Source organism: Camelus ferus, chromosome 5 (assembly GCF_009834535.1).
Source record: "Camelus ferus isolate YT-003-E chromosome 5, BCGSAC_Cfer_1.0, whole genome shotgun sequence".
NCBI classification, from domain to species: Eukaryota; Metazoa; Chordata; class Mammalia; order Artiodactyla; family Camelidae; genus Camelus; species Camelus ferus.
In genome coordinates, this window is record NC_045700.1 from 61082499 (window position 1) to 61099826 (window position 17328).

A 17328-nucleotide genomic window follows, 5' to 3' on the forward strand; every position below is an offset into this window, starting at 1 on the left:
AGTTAAGTTCTGCTCTTATTGATATATGTTAGGATTTTGTACAAACTCACACCAGATACTATGAAGAAACAATATTAGCTTCTCTATGGAAATTTTATTTCCTGGTATTTCATTTAAGAGAACAAATTCAATTTTATTGTCTAAACAGGAGGTATTTTGCATCTAACAACATAGTTTTATATAAGAAAGTAGTTTAATTCTACCTACATTTGTATTGTTTGCTATTTTTATATCAACCAGTTTACATCTTTTATTTTGATTTGATGCACTTGGACATTCACTTCATTTCAATAAAAACTGAATCAAATCTTAGCGTTTTCTTTAAGTGAAAAACATTTCAGTAATTCCAAAACAATGTTTCAGGAGCATTACTTCATTTTTGCTGCCTCAAATAAATGGTTTTGAAACAAGTTGGGGTTTGGAGTCATATATAAAGTTTATATATATATAAACTTTGAGTTTTATATATATATATAAAAAGTATAAATAAGTAAATAAATAAATATAATTTTGATTAGATGGTATTTAAAATATGAGATACTCAAATATTTATGTCACTCTAAAATTAATTTAGAGTTGCACATTTAAGCACACTACTTTAATACTTCATAAACATTTTGGTATATACACACAAACACACATACTATATATCAAAACTTAAAAAAAAACAAAAGTACATGCAATTTTAGGCTTTTACCTCATGTGTACTATGCCCATATATTCATTTTAACATGTATTAATGAAGAAACACATTGAATTCTCTTAGTCATTATCATCGAAGGATAAGACTCATCTATTGACCAGATTCTTTTTTTGGGGGGAGGGGGTAGAAGAGTACTGCATCTTTTTATATGTTAATGTGCTTGCTTTGATTGATGCTAATAATAATGTATCATGTTGCAAAATATATATATTCATTCTTATTAGAATATCTTTAAGTTTCACCGATACTCATTCAATTACTTATATGATTCAGTTTAGTTTGTGAGATAACAAACAGAAAGTGTACCTTATTTAGTGTAAGTGAGATACAAATTATAACATTTATATCAAATAGTATGTGTTTTATAAATGTAAAGAGCTAAATATTAAATTCTTAATGACATCTATCTCTTATTGATCAATTCATATATATTGATGCAAAAGAATGTTCACATCAAGTTTATCACAGTGAACACGGTTGCTTGAAGCATTCTTGATGCATACAAACAAAACCATACTGGTTGTGAGAGAGCTTGATTTTTCAATGTATAACTTGCTAAATGAAATTTGAACTTTAGTTTTAATATATTTTTCTTCATAAATCGATATTTCTTTAATAGTGCTTAGTAATTGTGCACTGTTTGGGGAGGAAAATGACTGAAAATAATATGTTATTGTCTTTTTTATAGTTTTTGTGCTTATCTATGTATTTCTATTCAATAATACTTAGCTATCTCTTAAAGCCTATATTTCAAGAGGGAATTATTCATTTGAATATAAATGAAAATCCAAGAAGATGTAGTAACTGATTTATTTTCCATGGAACAGGATAAAGTGATCATAAGAGGTCAATTTTAGAATGTTACCCTTTCTTTTAATGTAACATAATTATGTTTAAAGCCTTGCTTTATTAGACTACTAATATATACCTTGGGTGTCTTTTCAAGTACAAGAAGGCAACCTGGGGTTTTTTACAATATGAGACAGGTATTAATGCACCAATAACCCATGCCCTTGAGTCTTAATACTTCTTCTTACATTATTATGATTTAAAACCATTAATATTTTACAATATGTCTTTCATCTCTAACATATCCAGTTTTGCATATGTATCATAAAGAACCTAGATATATATTAACAAAATACAGTATAAACACTACACTCCCTTTTTGTAACTTATTTGATACTATTTCATTATTACTAACTTTGTAATAAAGAAATACATTTCTCCCAATTTAGAGCCCACCCTGGTGCGTTATTTGATCAAAAGAAAGTAATAGTACATACTATTAAAAGAAGATAACTCACCATAAGAGAATCTTAATATTTTACATTTCCTTTTTCTTAATTTTAATGGCTCCCTTTATCTCTAACCTGTTTCTCTCATCTCATCCAGTCTGGGGATTATGATTGCCCAATTAATTATTAAATTACTCAGAAGAGCTTGGAATGTTCTTCTCCTGGATATCTTCTTGGCTCATTGCCTCACATACCTCAGATTGCCCAAATGGCAACTTTACAGTGAGAATTTCTCAGAGTATCCTGTTTAAAATTGCAGTTCCTTCCAATGCCCACTATTCCTTTCCACCTTTCATATTTTTTCCTCTACCAAATGTAACACCTGCAAATACTTTAAATATTCATTATTGTTTTTTAATTTGACTTATTTTCTGCCTTTCATCAGAATGCCAAATACATGAATATAGGAGTTTTTGTCTATTCCGTTAACTGATAGAGCATAGTGACTAGAACAATGTACATAACACATGTCCAATGCATATTTGTTGGATCTATAAACAATTTTTTGAAAAAAAAAACAAAATTAAAAGGTCAACCACATGGAGGGTACTATTTTGTATCCTATCAGCTTGACTGCAATCAGTAAAACTGATCTTCATCAGTAAGTATACTCAATGCTACTATGAAATAGAGGTTCTCAGTGGTTTTTTATTGTTTGAATGAAATCGTTATTATTGAATCAGCCTCCAACTAAATGGAAACACTAATATATTGCAGTTGCATTTTTACAGCTACTTTTATGGGCATTAACTTCCATGCAAACCAATTATTTGATTTACAGATATTGCTAATGGAAAATAGGAGGCCCTAGAATCCAAGAGTATTGCAACAGACATTAAGGATGGGAAGTGAGTCGGGGCAAGGGAAAAAAGCAGTTAAATAGCCATGTAATATCAGCACAGAATTTCTATCACAACCCTAACCAAATAATTTTGATAATATTATGGGGCTTATGGTAGTTGCCTTATAAATATGTCATGAGGAAAAAACATATCACCTGAAAAATATTCACAGGGTGCCTATATTGGACTGGGCAGATTAAAGTACTACATCAAATAGACTGGGGATATAATTTCTCAAATAAAATAGAAATTTATTTTCTTCTTGCTGACAAGTCCAGAGAATATTGCAGGCTACCTGGAGATAGTGAATAGAGGTGGCTTTACAACAAGCAGGCTGATAATCACACTAATTTTCAGTGACTGGCTTCTGAGATTAGTCTGGTCACTGTCATTTATATCCCATTCCACCACAAGGGAGAAAACAGAGAAATGGTACCTATCATCTCAACTTAGGTTCTGTTGTAGAGAACTTAGTGACATAACCACACTTAATTAAAAGGGAGGCTGAGAAACACCGCTTAGATAGACAGCCAGGTGTCCAGTTCATATGGAACAAGGAGAGAGTGGATTTTGATGAAAAGCTAGCAGTCTCTGGCACAGTTTGGCCTTTTGCCCACCAAATATCTGTGCCATCCTTCCTTTTGCATGCGGAGTATTCACTGACACTCCCCCTCAAAGGAAGACAACACAACCCCACTCGTTCACTGCATGTATCTCACAGTCCACAACCTCTGCATGACACACAATCTGCTCCACTGGGTTCAGAGGTTTCTCTTGTGTTCCAGTGACCAGCCAAATAGATGACAAGTATTTTGCCTCCCCCACCATCACAAACACAATGTATAATGGTGAAGGAAGACAGAATAATTGCAATACAAACTCCTGTACAGAAAGGAGGAAAAATGGGAGATACATAAGAATCACTGGTCCAAAGAGTGATAGAAACTTGGGCAGGCATCATAAGGAACTTTGCCATGGCACTGAAGAAAGCCTGTGATTGAATCATGCATCTCTAGCTAAGAAGAGCTCCTCTGCTTAATGTTCTCTGTGGCCTCTGGCTTTGTTCCATGGCCAAGGTTCTTTTTTGTCCATTTTCCTCTATGACCACCTCTATCTGATGTGGGCTCTGTTTTCTGTGACTTCACTGGCAGTTCACTTTCTTTGGACGCAAGTTCAGGGTCCTGAGGACTATTTAATAGTTTGAAGAGTCAAGGGAGGGGGGGGTTAAGGATAGAGTCATAATTTCCTTGTTAACACAGTTCTCTCAAAAACTAGGTAGGTTTCTGATATATTTGTTTCCAGTCAACGGAATGCAGCAGTAATCACAAATTACTTTTCCAAACATAGTTCTTAAATCTACTTTATTTTTCCCTCTCAACATAATCTTGAGGTCATCTGAAACAACACACTTACTATAAAGGCAGCAGATTTACTTCCCACTGTTTGGGGTCCAGAAGTTGAATTCTACAAAGCCTCCTGTTTCCCTCTTTGTTACAAATACTCAATTGTTGCCTGTGTAATAGCTTCTTCAAAGCAGTGGGCGCAGCTACACTTGGTAACATTTTGCCTGTTCCCAATCTCTTCCCCTCAAACTACAAGCTAAGCACAAACAAGGTCTGCTCTCCAACAAATGACACTGTGGTGTAGGCATGCATCCAAATATCCAGCTACCATGGAAGAAAAGCATCCAGGAGTCAACCAGAACATCTTTTATCTGATATTATAAATTATAGATGCACCGCATATTCTGTTTCAAAATTGCTGCATTTTTAAATTACTTGTAATCTCATTGAGGGCAGTAATGGAGTCTTATCTAATGTCTATAACAGTCCAACACTGAAAATTCATTTGATGAATACTTCATGAGTACTTATTGACAATCTTATGCTTTAAAGAAACATAATTTTTTTATAGTTGATTGAGATATTTTCTGATTTTCCTATCCCATTCTCATCACTTTATAGATTTATGTAGGATAAGACAATTAAATAAATAAACTATAGTTCAAGTGTGGATGGAAGCAAGGAGAGCACTTTCCTCATATGTATATGTTGATTTTCCCTTTATCATTCATGTAACCAAAATGCCATGTGTCAAGCATTCTCCACCTAGGATACAATGGCGTGTGTGTGTGTGTGTGTGTGTGTGCGTGTGCGTGTGTGTGTGTGTGTGTTCAAGTGAGTAGGTGTGATTTAAGATTGATTTTTAAAGAATATATTTGAAAGTTTAAGGTAGCAATCAATGATTACAAATTAAAACATATAAATTTCTACTTTTTATAAATGATCATTCAAAATATCACTGAAGTACTACGTTTAATTATTCATTGAAACTTTGTAGAGTATCACAGGTATTATTCAGAGATTCTTATTAGCATTTACTCAACATGGCTCTTGATCTAGATTTTTTACATTAATTACTATTTCCAGGTATCCAACCTTCTGGTAAGGAGCTAATTAGAAGGTCTTAGCAGGTAATGCCCAGTTCAGGAAGAGCTGCAGGGCTGGGGATATGACACCAACTAAAAATATTCAAGGCTGAGCCAGGAGTTCAAAGGGAATAGCAGGCTGTAAATATAAAAAAAAATAATATATTCTAAATTCCTCCTTCTCTGGTGAACACCAGGATCTATCAATATTTTTTTTTAAATTCAGACTATGTGGTATCAACATAAGAGGATATGACCCAGCATTGCCCAGCTTCTACCAGCATCAAGTTACTAAAGCAAATAACCTCTCCCTTTAAGTCACCAAGCTAGTTTCAATAATCTATGGAATTGTCAAGCAAGACACTAGTTTTAGACATATCTACATAGTAAGGATTCATGAATAATTGTAAATTACAGTTCAGTGCTTTGATGATGACTCAGAAAGTTCTAGCAACTGACACTATACAATCAATTTCTCCCTTATTTGTCAGTATCTGTCCACTACTTTCCCTTCAAAGTTGGTATAATTTGTCTTTGATGATAAAGGTGAGTTCTTGACATTGATGGGAAATTTGAAATATAAAAATTTTTAGCACTGATCAAAAGCAATTTTGATTTGTTAAGTCAATACCTACTGGACCTCAATTAGAAAAGAGTACCTGGATTATCAAGATTGTGGCAAAAAGCTGTCAAGTCATAGTGTCTGAAATTGTTCTAAGTACAGCTGAGTCTACCGGGAATCTGTTTTGTTTTGTTTTATTATTTTTTTTTTTTTTTAGTTTGGTTTAAACACTCTGAATGACTAAGACATTTAAAGATACATCATATTTTAGAATGGGCCATTGTCTTCTATTAAAATCCTCATCCAAACTAAAGGGATAAAAATTAAAATTGGATACTAGTGTTAAAATTTCAGTTATATAAGATTAATACATCCTAGAGATTAACTGTACAACACAGTGCCTACAGGTAACAACAGTGTTTGCAGTTCACAGCAGCACTATTTACAATAGCCAAGACATTGAAACAATTTAAATGTCCACCCACAGATGACTAGATAAAGCAGCTGTGGTATATTTACACAATGGAATACTACTCAGCCATAAAAAGTAATAAAATAATGTCATTTGCAGCAACATGGATGGACCTGGAGACTGTCCTTCTAAGTAAAGTAAGCCAGAAAGAGAAAGAAAAATACCCTATGACAGCACTTATATGTGGAATCTAAAAAAAGACAAATGAATTTATTTATAAAACAGAAATAGACTCACAGACACAGAAAACAAACTTATGACTACCAGAGGGAAAGAGGGTGGGAAGACATTAACTGGGAGTTCAAGATTTGCATATACTAACTGATATATATATAGAATAGATAAACAACAAGTTCATACTGTATAGCACAATGAACTATATTCAGTATCTTATGTAACCTATAGTGGAAAAGAATTTGAAAAAGAATATATGTTTGTTCATGTGTGACTGAAGCATTGTGCCCTACATCATAAATTGACACACTGTAACTGACTATACTTCAATAAAAAATATACAAAAAAACCAATACAGTTAAAAAATTTTTAAAAACTCCACAAACGTCAATACTGTTTGTATACTTAAAAATTTGCAAAGAAGCTAGATCTTATATTGAATGTTTTTACAAAAATAATTATAATAAAGAGGGCTGGAGGAAACTCAAAAGTGATAGATATGTTCACTTCATAGATTGTGATGGTTTCACAGGTATATATTTATCACCAAATTCATCAAGTTGTATACACTAAACAGGCACAGCTTTTTATATGCCAACCAATATCTCAATAAAATGATTTTTTTATTCAAGTAATCCATTATAATAAACATTTATAAAATCTGTATAATATAGAAACAATAAATTAAGAATTGAATGATTATTTCAGACAACCAAATGGTACCCATAAGACTACATATCTTAAATTGTCACTAGTTCAGATAGAAACAGGTTTCAAATGTATCATTTAGAAGTAGATTTTCTCATACAGAAGATGCCAAACATTATTTAGCTGTTATCTTTGTAACTCAGGTGGACTATACTCTGTATCTATTAATGCTCTGTATCTCTCAAGGTCTGGACAAGAGACAGAACTCGCACTTAATGTTTTAATAGCAAGAACTGAATGTATGGGATTGTTAACTATGTATGAAGTTGTTAACCAGATAACTACAAAACGGAAAAAGAGAACATTATATATCATGGAGTAAGGCACTGCAGGAGAGAGCTACCACCCATAGGGCTGAGTGAACAAAGGGACTGGGGTGGAATTTTTGAAATTTAGAACCTTGAAGGGAAGCACTGCAGAGCTGAACCTCAGCCCTCTGAAGAGGGGGCATGTGACTGCTGGTATAGGTGTTCCTCATCTTAGAAAAGGGGCCATACAGAGCTGGGAATACAGAGCTGGGAATACAGACCTCGAAAAGGGGGTGCCTCTTTGCTGGAGTTAATGTTTCATGATAGTATAATGCAGCTGTTTCTGCAAGGACTGGAAAATCTGTCAACTGGATTCGCCTGCTGTGTTGAGAACGCACTGCTGTTGCTGAGATGAAGTGTTGCTAGGGTAAGGCTCACTGGAACTACAAGTCCAGAAGAAGCCCACAGGAAGGAGACAGAAAGACACAGGTCTCCTCTATCTCCTCCAGCCTTGAAGTCTACAAGCACCCACTATCATCAAAGTGTAACAGACAGTCAGCTGGCAAAGCAAAAATGTGGTTTGCAAAGTTCCACTTCCAGCATCACAAAAATGAAGGGTGAGTTTGGTGCTGTCAGAAAACAGCATAATACCTGGTACACGGCCCTAGGAGATAATTAACCTACACACAGGACAGAGCATATACTCTCAACGAATGTTCCCTGTTGACTTTTTGGCAAGCACCTCACTTGCCCTCTCTTCGAAATATATTACCCATGATTCAAGGAAGAATGGGGAAAATTTGTTCAATGTACCTGTTTTACCCATGGCCCCAAAACAATAGCATCCACCTTTAACATGAGTTCATATTCCTCTTATGAAATAAATGACAATGGCTTAGCAACAATTGTTTACCTAAATTTTTAAGAGCTGTTACCATTTATATACGGAATCTAGGCATTGGTTTAATAATTCAAGTGACTAGAAGTCTGACTGATGATTTTTATTCCCTTAGCTAACCAAAGCAATCAGGGTATTTGATACTAGCATTTTTTATCTTATTTGTATACCTAACAGGATGGAATAATTACCCAAAAATACATAGATGACAGGTATTTTGACACTGAAAACATAATAGAGATGTCTGTCTTGAATTAAGATCAAAACATGAAACTTCTATGTCCGTATAATATTGTACAGGACTTTGCAGACAGTAATTGCATTAGTTCTTACAATCTGTAAATTGCCAAGAAGCATTTAATTTGAGAAATGTTATAATACATCAAAATTAAGCACAAAGGAAATACTTATTTCTGTCATATTCCTGTCTATTAAATTGTTAGTTGATAATCCAGAGAGATAGCAGTCCTGTGGAAGCAAGAACTAAAAACCTCTCTTTAAAGTATTTGTTTCAATCTTGCTTAAAACAAACAGCTTTCCAATGAAGCAATTCTAATCTTATTATACGGGCTTGATTTTGAGACCTACATTTAGAAAGGACTCTTTATATCAACAAAGATTAATGGAGTTAGAAATGGTTTCAGAGATTATTTAAGTAGCTCTCTATAATTTTATCAATTAACATTTTTTAATTTTTTTTAATTGAGGGAAAAAAAAACACTGCCTATGTATATTTATCAACATTGAGTATCAATAATGTTTAAAGTACTTCTTACCTGTTAACATCCCAGATTTTGCTAGTTGTATCCAGTGAGGAAGAAGCCACAAAGTCACCACAGGAGTGCCAGGTGCAGGACCATACTGCATGGGTGTGTCCTTCAAAGGTCGAAATGCAACTGCCTTTAAATAGGTCCCATAATTTAACTGTAGTGTCACCACTTGCAGTAGCCAATTTGTTGCCACTATTTGCAAGAACACAAAAAGGAAATTTGTTATAAATATATCATTTATGACTTGTTTTTATGAATGGTTGTATTCTTGAGTAATGCATGTGTGTTTGTCTGAGTTATTTTTACTTTTAATAGCATATCTAAATGCCTGAATCTAATTATCTTATTTGAGACTACACAATTTGATACTTACTTATATTGTTTAGTATTTTAAAGTTGATAAGAGAAAGTGCTGTTGCACACTTTCGAGATTAATTCTTCTATATTCTTCTAGATTAATTCAGTACTTTAAGCATATGTTGGGTTCAGGGGTATATGTTAAGGTTCTGTGAGTGATGTAGCCTCAACAATGAAAATTTAGACATGGGCTAAGACAATTTCAAAAACCTAATACAAAACCGTGAGTCAGCATTGCTTATGTCTGGATTAATTAAATGCTGCTGGAGTGCAGTTTGGATGAAGGAAGAAGTGAATCAGGAATGAGGGGGCTTTGGAGCTAGATCTTGAGAGATGGAAGATTTTGAAGTGCTGGGTGGCGGAACATGAGTCATTAGCAGATGATTTAAAAAGCAGTGGCTTTCAAGTGGTGGACACAAAAAAGCTAGTTTAAGAAATGAGTGGGTGTCAGTGATGTGAATAGAAACATCTAGGTTTTTTTGGTAAAATATCAACTGCAAGAAACTTTAAATTCCATCATCTTCTCCTCATCCTTTGGCATTGTTTGCTACTTCTACGTGTTCTCACAGTAACTTTTCTCTGGCTAAATATAACAAACTGCTTATTTGCCTCCTTCCCTGTGTTTTTGATGGGGAACTGTCTCCTCTCTTCTGTTTCCACAGCATCACACATTATGATTAACCAGTTGAAGTTCTTATTAAATGAATGAGTGAAAAGTTATGCTACAAATGAAGAAAAGAAGTGCTCAATATTTCTAAGAAAGGAAATGGCACTTGGATCAAGACCAGTGTTTTGCTTGCTTTTATTTGCTTATCTCTGTCCTGAGAGAATTAAAACTTTTATGTGCAGAGGAGCAACAACTACTGAAGAGGGACAGCTTACAGGTGCTGCCGGAAAGGTGAATTATAGGGTGAGGAGATTCTTATTAAATTTGTTAAAGGATATTTATTTAATTTTTCAAATTAGCAGAGTTAAGAATTACTTAAAAAGTCCTCTATGAAGGCAGTCCTTCACTAATAAGTAGATACTAAAAACTGTCCTTTGCTTGGCAGCTGTTGTTTATTTGTACATATGTTTGCCATTCAAAATTTTACTTTTTAGTGTTATAAACTGAACATTTGGCTAAAAATATCCAAGCAAACATAATTATCAGAAATAATTTAGCCATGCCTTTTTTTTCCTCAAATCAGTGTTTCTGGAGGCCTAGCATGTTATTGTGGACATAAGTCTTACTCTAGGATAAGATTTACTATGGTATATTTCTTCCTGTGACTGAAAAACCCCTTCAGATAAGTCTGTATGCTTCACTCTTGCTTTAACCATGTGACAAGAAAAACAAAAATCACAGAGGAACTACTACAACTTGAATAATGTACCTGTAAGTAGCTTCACATGTGCCATAGATTGATATTTAGTCAACAATAAATATGAACAATGTTCTCATAATTTTTTAGTACACTGAAATTGCTGTTTATGAGTATGAACTCAACCAAATCTAAGATGCATAGAATATGAGTTTCAGAATTTCTTTGAAATGTTTTTGCTTTTCAAAAGACATGGATTGAAATATGGAAAACTGTACATTTTTGGTTCACAAAAAAATTAGCTTATCTCTGTGGACTGAAAGAGAGCAAGAGAGACAGAAAGAATGGTGAACTACAATTCAAAAGGCTCTTTAAATCATGTCAAAGTCAGGATTTTCTTTGGTTCTACACAAATAGGAGAAGCCAAACCCTCAAAAAAAGCAGAAGTGGAACCAGGTTGTTAACATATAGACTAAATCATTCAAATTTAGGCTATAAGCATTCCACCAGATAAAGTCCACCAGATATGTTGCTTACAAAAAAAAAAAAGTTACTACACACATAATGGGAAATCAAAAGCCATGACTTAGGATGAGGTAATAAAATTAACAAACACTTATATCCTGAAAGACTAGTTGTAATTATAAGGTACATAATATAACTATGAATTAAGTGTATAAAGAAAGAAAAGTTGAAATAAAATTATCAAGCAACCAAAGATTTTATAAGGAATCAGATCTGAAACAAAATAGAAAATTCAAAAATTAAAGAAAACTAATTTTTGAAATTAAGAAATCAGTGGATAAATTAAATAGCAGATTAGACACAGCAAAAGACTGAGTCAATGGACTGGAAGATAAATATGAAAAAAAATTTAATTCTACTAGAGTACAGATAGACTAGGAAATGAAAACAGGAGATGTCTTAGTTTGCTTGGGCTGCTATAATGAAATACCATAGACTGGATGTTTTAAACAACAGAAATTTATTTTTCACAGTTCTGGAGGCTGATAAAGGTCAATCTGATTCATGGTAAAGGCTTTTCCTGGCTTGTAGACTGCTGTCTTCTTGCTATGTTCTCACATGGCAGAGAGAGAGAAAGCTCTGATTGCTATTTCTCTTCTTATAAGGGCGTTGATCTCATCATGAGGCTCCACCCTCATGACCTCTTCGAAACCTAATTATCTCCCAACGGTCCCATCTCCTTATAACATCACATTGAAGGCTATAGCTTCAAAATATGAATTTAGATATTCAGTCCATGACTGAATGAAATAAAAGAAAAGAAGATTATATTTTCCTAGTCAAAATTTCAGAAGAGAATAATATAAAATGAGATACATAAAACACTCAAAATACTAAAGATTGAGAATTTACGGAAACTAGAAAATGTAAGATTAGAACTATAGATTCAGGAAGAAAAATGTATACCAAGCAGGATAGATAGTGTAAACAAAAAGAAATCTTAGATAAATGTTAGATAAATTTTAGTTAATTGTAGAGCACCACAGGCAACAATAATAAAAACTGGAAAAATAAGTAGAAGAGAAAAAAATAGGAGAGATTATTCATGTATATAGCACTTAATGTGTGCTAGGAGCTCTACTAAGCACATTATATATATTTGATCCTCATAAGCATCCAATACTTTGGCACCTTTCTTATTTTTCAAATACTTGAACATCACAGAGCTAGTAAGTGGCAGATCTGGAATTTCTTCAAAGAGCCGAGAGAAAATAATGTTACTTTAGAATTATCAGCAATTTTTCTCAAGATACAGGCAAATAAAATATTTTCAGCTAAACAAAGCAGTTCTCCCTTATAGGAACTACTAAGACTGTATTTTAAGTGGGAAAAATAAAGAACCTAGAAGGAAGATCTGAAATGAAGGAAGGGTAAGCACAGAATTTAGTAAACATGTCAGTATACCCAGACATTTACATATATCAATAATGCTTGAAAAAAATAAAAATAAGAAAACAACAACAATATTGACAAAAATGGTCCTGTGCTGTTCAGAAGGGAAGATACCACATTGATAATCTTTTTAACTTTATTAAGGAATTCTGGTAAAATGTTAAGGGTAACTACTAAAAGAACAGAAATAAGAGTATATAACTTCTAGGCCATTTTAAGAAAAAGTAAATAGGTAAGAAAGCTAACAATTAGAAACTTCTACCCAGATTATAAACATTTACCCACAATAAAGCAAGAAGGGAGAAAACAGCACTATAATAAGTAAATAGAAAACAAAAATAGAAAAAATCAAACATAACAATATCAATAAATACAAATGAACTAAAATTGGAATTTAAAAAATAAAAATTTTTAAGTCTGAAAAACTAACATGGTAAGCTATGCATTGTTTACATGAAGCACACTAAACTCCTAAGGACATACAAAGATGGAAAGCAAAAATATAGATGTCTAGGCTAAAGGGAATGAAAATAAAGATATAGTAGGTATATTAATATCAGATAAAAAGACCTTAGGGCAAAAATGCGTTATTAGGGTTAAAGATAGTTCCTATGTAAATAAATAAAATGATAAAACATTTCATTCCTTGAAAAGTTTTAAAACTAAATTATGTAAGAGTATTAAATGCATCTTAATTAATAAAAAAATGACAATGTTAGAACCATAGAAATAAAAATGACCGGCCATCAACATGAAAGATTTACACACCTCTTTCAATTTATTTTTCTAATTCTAAACTCAAAATACTAATAACGATGTGGATATTTAGGGAATAAAAATTACAACCCTAATGGCCATATATAAAAATCATTCACCAAATTACTAGTGACTACACATTCTTCCCAAGCATATACGGAACATTTATTAAAAGCAGAAAATATATAAGCCATAAAGCAAGTCAACATATTTAACATAATTGTTATCTTAGGAGTTATATTTTCTCACCATAATTCAACAGCTATATATAAGCAACAAAATCATATTTTTTAAAACCTGTATATTGGTGGATTTTAAAACAGTTTAAAATAACTTACATATCAGAGAAGAAATAATAATGGATGTTTAAAAATAATTAGAACTAGGAGGCCAAGATTGCGGAGTACAAGGATGCTCCTAGCTCACCCTCTCCCACAAATACACCAAGAGTGACATCCACAGACCCACCCACCAATCAGAACACCTGCTGAACTTTGACAGAACATCACCTTCTTCAAAAGACAAAATTTGCCACAAATTTGCTAGGAGAAAAGGAAAAAAAGAAAGAAGAAAAAGGAAAATACTGTGGGACTGTTCCACCAGGGAAGGAGTGGCACAGGAGGAATTAGGGCTCCTTCGCTGGGTTTCCCCCTCTCCAACAGAGAGGTCAGCAGGATGGAGGGGGAAGCGCCGAGGCTCGGATCTGTACGGAATAGCCCTTGACCATGGGAACTAACTTACCCAGGAACAAAAGGTCCCTACGACCCCTAGCCCTAGAGCGACCCCCAGCCCTAGACTCGAGCTCGAGCCGGCAGGTGGGGGCTGGGACAGGCTGCCTAGGCCGGGTGGACTCAGGCCGGCTGTACAGAGCCAACCCCGGGGGACTGCAGGGTGCTGTGCGCAATGGCTGGGAAGGTGTACAGATCAGAACAGCCTGGGTCCCCCATAAAATACAGGGGAAAAAAGCAAAGCAACACTGCTGGGGTGCCCTTGGGGAAGGGCACCGTAGCCTCTGTCTCCACTGACCAGCGGCGCCATTACGGGCGCATCCTCGGGAGAAGAGAGGCGCGGCGCAGCCACGGCCGCCATGTTCTCCAGTGCGCAGCTCCCAGGCAGAGGTGGGGTGGAAACCTGAATCCTTACCTGGGGGCTCCGCAACCTCATAGACGGGACTGAGGCTTGTTGACACCTCTAGGCAGAGGGAACCATTCTGCCCCGGTGCCTCTGTGCACTCAGGCCTCTAAGACAAACGAATAAGGAGCGGAGTTCTGGCACAGAGCAGGGGCGAGGGCTGGTGCGGCTGTTTTCAACAAGCCCGCCTACAGAGCGTGGACCCCACGCGGTGCTGGAAGCCGCACTGAATGGGGGGCGGGGGGGGGGGGGGCGACAGAAGCACCGCGCTGGGATGTGGTGTCGGGAGGGGGCGCGACCCACAGGCCTGCCATCGCTGGGAGCAGCACAGACCAGGAATGGAGGGCCTCTGGAACCAGCGAGAAGAGTTCACTCAGGAGGGCCAGGGCAGGAGAGGCGACAAACAGAACAAAAAGGAGGCCCCACTCAATAGCCAGGGCAGACTCTGGCCACCGGAACAACAGCCACACCCCCAACCAAAGGGAGAACAGACAAAAGGCAAGGAAGGAAAACTTGGCAACCAACCATACTTTAAAAGGACCTCTCGACAAAATTATTAAGAGCACATAGTCTCCACCAGAATACATCCACCTTTTTTTTCTTTTTTCTTTTTCATTTTAATTTTTTTTAATTTTTAGTCCCTTTTAAATTTTTCTTTTAAATTATTTATTAATTAAAAATTTTTTTCTCAATTTGATTTTATTTCTGTTTTGTTCTTCTTATTGATTATACTGTTTTCAAATCTTTTTTTCTTCTTTAATTTAAAAAATTTTTCTCAGTTTGATTATTTGTTTTGTTCTTTTGTTATTGATTATACTGTTTTCAAATCTTTTATTCTTTTAAATTTTTTGTTTTATTTCTACATCTGCTTTAGAAAAACAAATAAATAAATAAACCCCTTCAGGACCACAGTAGATAACTGATACTCCATAATCCATAGTGCCAGAGAGATATAAGTAAAATGAAGGAGAGGAACCATTTCCAATTAAAAGAACAAGAGAAATCCCCTGAAAGAACAATCAATGAAATAGACCTTGATAGTCTACTAGATCATGATTTCAAAAAAGGAGTGATCAAAGTACTGAAGGAACTAAAAGAAATTGTGAATAGAGACAGAGAATATGTCAAAAAGGAAATTGAAACTATAAAGAGGAGCCAATTAAAAATGTAAAACTCATTTGCGGAGATGAGAGCTGAGCTAAAGGCTGTAAAAAGTAAGCTAGATAATGCAGAGGGAAAAGTAAGTGACTTAGAAGACAGGACAACATAAGTCACCCAATCAGAACAGCTGAGAGAAAAAGAAATAAAAACCTATGAAAACAATATAAGGGACCTGTGGGATAATATAAAGCATGCAAACCTACGCATAATAGGGGTCCCAGAAGAAGAAAGAGCAAAGATGATTGAAGGTTTTTGAAGAAATCATGACTGAAAACTTCCCAAACCTAAAGAAGGAAACAGATATCCAAGCACAGGAAGCACAGAGGGTCCCAAACAAGAAGAACCCAAAGAGACCCACATCAAGACATACTATAATCAGGATTTATCTTTTATAAAAATGTTATTCATATTAACATGAGTTCTTTGCAGCTTATGAACAGTCTACAAATAGATTATATCAAATTTGGTTGGGTCAAACCAGTTTATACTTTGCAAACAGTTAAGTAGTAAGTATCATTTATTTTTAGAAATAGTTTATATTTTCTGTAATTGCTTTATTCCCTATTTTGCATATTCTTTATACAAATTATTGACACTTTTCAGATTTTAGCTCATAATTGCAGAAATAATAGAGTTAGTTACTGTTAAAAAGACTTCAGTTTTTAGAGCTGAATATATTACAGCTTCCAGATTGATGCTAATTATCTTTTTTTAAAGAAACCTGCTAACGTTTTTCATGAGAGTGAGGTGGAGTGGGAAGAATCAATGCCTCAACGCAAAATAGGAAGTGGAAAGTGTAGAGGCCAGAAGATGTGGTTGGCTTCTCACTCTGGCTCCTCTAGACAACGTACGTGACCTTGGACAGGCCATTTAACATTTCCATTTAACACCTCTGAAATTCATCATCTTTATCTGGAAATGTGGATGATAAGTTCTGCTCAATATAACCCAAAGTGTTGTTTTGAAGATTAAGTGAGAGAATTCTTACAACAGCACATTTTGAATTCCAGGTATTATTCAAAAGAGACTTTTTTTTTTAAGATACTTTTATGATCTCCAGTTTAGTTTTTACGTGAAATTGCTTATCCACATTTCCATAAAGAGTGGAATGGAATCCAATTACTACCATTATATTGTAGTCTCATCTGCCTGTGTCTACATGCTCAATAGGACTATTTGAATTTGTAAAAGGACTATCAGTTAACTCACAATGTTCTCAGCTGCCACAGAATACATGTATTATTTTATGAAACAGAATAACATGTAACCAAATCTAATTAAATTAAATTAAAAATCTTGCACTATTTTTGTATTAGGTAAAAAATATCAGTTTGGTTTCACTAGGTTTATAAAATGATTACATTAGAAAAACTCATATTTGGAAATTAGATTACTTGAAAAACATTGTTATATTTGATATATATTTAGTGTGCCCAGTTTGTGACAATCCCCCAAGCTTTAAGTTAAAAGTTAAAACAAAAAGGCTATGAATACTTTCATACAAATTAGTCTAAACCTTTACTTAGTCTTTGATACAGAGTTCCATTGCCACATTGGGCGGGGGTGAGGGGTGGGGGTGAGATCACTGTGACAAGAGCA

General features: G+C 34.6%; 1 protein-coding gene across 6 annotated transcripts in view; it reads right to left on the reverse strand.

The window, feature by feature from the left end:
• The window catches only part of SPAG16 (sperm associated antigen 16), a 779129-nt gene that overhangs the window by 352001 nt on the left and 409800 nt on the right, over positions 1-17328 (reverse strand). For all 6 annotated transcript variants that reach the window (XM_032479927.1, XM_032479929.1, XM_032479930.1 and 3 more), the window contains one exon: positions 9110-9295. In XM_032479927.1, coding sequence (XP_032335818.1) covers positions 9110-9295 — 186 coding nt within the window. The remainder of the gene's footprint in view (positions 1-9109; positions 9296-17328) is intronic.